This window comes from Octodon degus, unplaced genomic scaffold (genome assembly GCF_000260255.1).
Source record: "Octodon degus isolate 3935 unplaced genomic scaffold, OctDeg1.0 scaffold00049, whole genome shotgun sequence".
Lineage (NCBI taxonomy): Eukaryota > Metazoa > Chordata > Mammalia > Rodentia > Octodontidae > Octodon > Octodon degus.
Window position 1 is genome coordinate 658,108 of NW_004524625.1, and position 4,412 is coordinate 662,519.

The window sequence follows — 4,412 nt, forward strand, 5'->3', positions numbered from 1 at the left end:
CTCCAAAGTAAAGGAGCTGAGATTCTTACTCAAATCCATGTGGTGGGGAATAGTAACCTGATGTAAATTACCAATGAAGATCATGTTATTTATGAGATGGCCCTTTAACAGCTCCTTAACATCTATGTTTAGTCTTAGGGGAATAAAGCCACACCTATGTGGACACCAGTGAATAAGTGGAAAAATCTAAACAACACAATGCTGAGCAATAAAAATAGGATAGGTAGTTATATCCCTGATGAAGCAGCCAAAAGTAATTATGCTCCCAGACAGGCACAGGAATGGGTAAGGAGAAACGAAAACAGATAACCTGTGAGTGGGTACTCTGATTTCCTCTTTCTCATATTTCTGAGGTTCCCATTCTTATCACTGTATTATTTGCACAATAAAAAGCAACTCACAATGAATGAAGAATGGAAAGATGGAAAATATAAGCCCCTGGGGTAGCCCATGGCATGTCTGGAGTCCAGCTGCGGCTCTGGGCTTCCAGAGCCATTCTATGGCCGCACTCCTAAAGAAGCTGGCTCCTCCAGGACAAAGGTGAAAAGGAGAAAAACGTAGCATGTGATCCAGGCCAAGAGGCTTTGGCTCTCTGATGTTATGTTTCAGGGCTGGTTACACTGCCATATGCTGTGCGAAGCTCTTACCTGACCCAGGGAGGTGTAGCTATTGGGCACTTCTTAGCTCCACTTTTGGGTTTTTTTTTTTTGTTTTTTTTGTTTGTTTGTTTGTTTGGGTTTTTTTTGCATCTATTGTTGGTTACTGCTTCCCATTTATTTGTTGTTGGTTGTCCTGGCTGGGACTTTGATTTGGCCTTCTCAGAGGAATGTCCTGTATGAGATTCTCTGACTGAGGGACATGGGCCAATGTGACCTCAGCCAATCAAAAAAACCCCAGCAAAAATAGCAACATCCATGCCTGAGTTTTAGAGTTGGGGCCCAACAACACTTGTTTTGTTCATGCTCACTGCCTGTACCTCACTTGATTTTATTCTGTCCCTTAGGTCACCATTCCTTACCAGATGCCATCCATACACTTGCTTATGCTGTTCTCGAGTTTGGAGTGCACATTCTCGTGCTTCCTGACAGAGCTCAGGCCTGCCCTGGTCATGCCATCACTTCCTTGACAAAACTTTTATAAATCTCCTTTCAGAGAATGAATCATTCCCTCCTCTGGCTCCCAAAGCACTTGATTTCCTATGGCAATTGTATTTTTCTGTAGTACATTATAGTTATTTATGTCCGTGTCTGTTTCTCCCACTAAATGGTGAGCTCCTCAAAGTAGCCAAGGAACATGTTTTATCCACCTCTGATTCCCTACACAGCTTGGCCAGTGTCACCCATATGGTAGGTGCTCAATCAATGTGTGGAATAACATTAAATTACAGTGGCTGACTTCTTCCTCTTTGTATGTCATGCACTTTCTGGAAAAGCTGTCCGTTTTATAAGCAGATGACCAATTGGTTTTATGTCCGTTTCTTTCCTGAACGTTCTAAAAGAGGCAGGAAGAGGAAGAGAGTTAAAGCTATCTGTGGATCAATATTCCAGTCATTTCAGCTAGGGCTCCTTAGAGGGGGTAATGATATGAATAATAACTAACATGTGCAGAGTCTCTTAGACCTTCACACTCATTAACTTTGTTGAGTCTCAGAAGATCGCTAACAAGTAGACTGTGTGGGCATTATTTGACTTGTTCCAGGCTTATATCTAGGGAAACCAGAGCTCAGAAAAATGAAGTGATTTGCTTAAGATTTCATTAACTTGAAGTAGGCTGAGACTAATCCAGATTTGTTGACTCAAATGTTTCTCTTGGGCTAGCTAAGGTGATAAGAGCATGTGCATCTCTTCCTCTGGATAAAAATTTGTAGAAGGAAGGAAACCTATGGCTTAACCATTGATAAGGTATATTTCCATCAGTCCTCGATTGTTATTGTCATATATATTTACTTGTTCCACCGAGGGCTTTGCTCCTCAAGGACAGAGAGCATGCCTCTCCATTATTTCTCTCTCCAAAACCCAATGTTCTCCCAAGCCCTATATTTTTGCTGGGTTTTGGTTTTCGTGTCAGTAAAACAAGGAGGTGAAGTTAGAAGTTAAAGGGTCACATGCACACCGGCCCCCAGAGCAGAGCTTAGTCTGTGATGTCCGTTGCCCTCCCCACACACAACTCCAAGCTCCAACACTGAGGGCCTCCAGGACTCCAGCTGACGTGGCGAAGTGCGTGCCCTGAATGCTATATCCTCTTCCCAGGCTGGCTGTGGAAACTGAGCCGCCTCCAGACTGCAGAGGCGCCCTGTTCACACGGATCAAGTCCCAAGCCTCATCAGTCATGTCAGATGACATAGTTAGCTCTTGGGGCCAGCACAGCCAGTTCATCAAAAGCCCGTATGTGCCTGGCTCCACTGCTACAGCTGAGGAACTACTGTATGTGGTGCAGGCAGCACATCAGAGCAGCAGCATCAGAATACTTCCAAATTGGTTTTGATTAATTGCATAGACGTGTCTTTAATTGGTGCCAGGGTAGCAGCCAGAGAACTTATGGGAAAGAAGGATGTTATGCTTTCATTCCCTGAAGTCTCATAAAGTAGTGAAAGATGAGGAACAGAATCACTGCTTGTTGAAAATTTATCGACCATGCAGACCCAGAAAACACAAATAGCTATCTGAATCGAAACCTAACCTCATTTTCCCAACTCATTGGAAGTCATGCATGTTCCCCTCTGCCCTGCCTGCTTGCCTGTCTGCATAGATGTACTGCTGAGCAAAAGGTGTGATGTCTACAAAATGAGTAAGTACTGCGACAGCATCTTGAGCTAGCCCCAGGACCCCTGGAGAAGATGCATAGATGTATTGGATAAGGCACCTGCTACAGCAGCGGTTCTTCCTCCAGCTCTTTACCATCCTATGAACTGATATCTGAAGCACTCATTCACATACACTTTTCTTTTTTCTTTTTTTCTTTTTTTAATGTATTTGGTACAGAGTCTATAGGATCTACAGGGTTTCACTATGTAGACTGGACTTGTAGTGATTCTCTCGTTTACAGCCTCCCGAGAGCTGGGATTACAGGCTCGGGCCACCACGCCCAGTCTCAATTGCTGCCTCAGTGCACCCTGGGAGTAGAGCTGGCATGGCAAGCTGGGAGTCAAACCCCAGCCTCTGTGCTCTGCCTAAGCAGGTGCTTTAGTCCACCGAGCTATTTGGCTGGCCCTCTATCTTTCTTTTCTAACTCTTGGAGACTTAAGATATATGGAATGAGAGTGTACTAAATATAAAGCACTGTTCTGGTACCACAGCGAATGCAGGATGGAGCCAAGTACAGAGCCTTCCCTTGCAGCAATACTGACCAAGAGGAAAAGAGGACAGATGAACTAAGGCATGACTGTGGCATCATATAGAAGACACACATTGGGATTTGGCATCAAGAGCACTTGGGATCAAATCTCATCTCTGATTTCTGTTACTGGGTTTGAACAGTCACTTTGATTTTCAAGGTACTAGTATAGGTTCTACAGTTAAAACTTGAGGGCCAGGGTGATAGCTCAGTAGACTAAGTGCTTGCCTGGCAAGTGCAAAGTCCTGAGTTCAATCCCTGCTACTTCAAAAAAGAAAAAAAAAAGAAGAAATATACAGTTAAAACTCAGGGTAATCATACTTCTTGCATAGGGAAGTTGCAAGAGTTGTAAGAATAGAAAGTGTCCAGCAGGCCTAGCACTGATAAAGAAATGTTGCTAAATCCAAATAAGCTCACTGACAGTGGTCTGATAAGAGTTCTGTGTGAGAGTTCGTATCTTCCAGAAACATGACTACAGATCACAAATGTGTCAGTCTCGGCTGTGCTTTGGGGATGTATATAAGAAGCTTAGTCTTGCCCTTGAACAGGACTGATGTCTAATACAGAGTAGCAGTGATTTAGTACAGAAGATGGCAGAAGAGTAAAGAAGTGCTAACCCAGCTGTACTCAGGGTTAAGAGAAAGGAAAAGACAGCGTATTCATTTCTACCTGGGAAACTAAGAAAGATTTGCCGGAAGAGGCAATGCTGGACCTAAGTTCAGATATGTGAGAAGATTTTCATTTGCCAATAAATGAAGAAAGGTGTTTCCCACACAATGCCATAGTTTTCCTTCTGCTATGGCTAGGATTTGGTTTGTTCCCCAAAGGCTAGAAACTTGAACTCTGTTTTTTGTGTGGTGTTGAGAAGTGGCAGAACATTTAAGAAGTGGGACTTAGCAGAAGATGGTTAGGTCGTTGGCTCCTTTTTGACATTTATGACCCGACATTTTCCTATTCTTTAATTTTTTATTATATGTCTCTTCCACTAGAATGCCAGGTCCATGAGAACCTGAGTTTATGGTTTTCTCTCTCTGACTCTGTCTCTGTCTCTCCCTGTCTCCCTGTCTCCCTGTCTCTCT

The 4,412-nt window shown here is 43.5% G+C and overlaps 1 protein-coding gene across 1 annotated transcript in view; it reads right to left on the minus strand.

Moving 5' to 3' along the window:
- Positions 1-2,458: 2,458 nt before the first annotated feature.
- The window catches only part of Gvqw3 (GVQW motif containing 3), a 36,246-nt gene continuing 34,292 nt past the window's right edge, over positions 2,459-4,412 (minus strand). The window contains exon 2 of the mRNA XM_023716699.1: positions 2,459-2,658. Coding sequence (XP_023572467.1) covers positions 2,459-2,658 — 200 coding nt within the window. The remainder of the gene's footprint in view (positions 2,659-4,412) is intronic.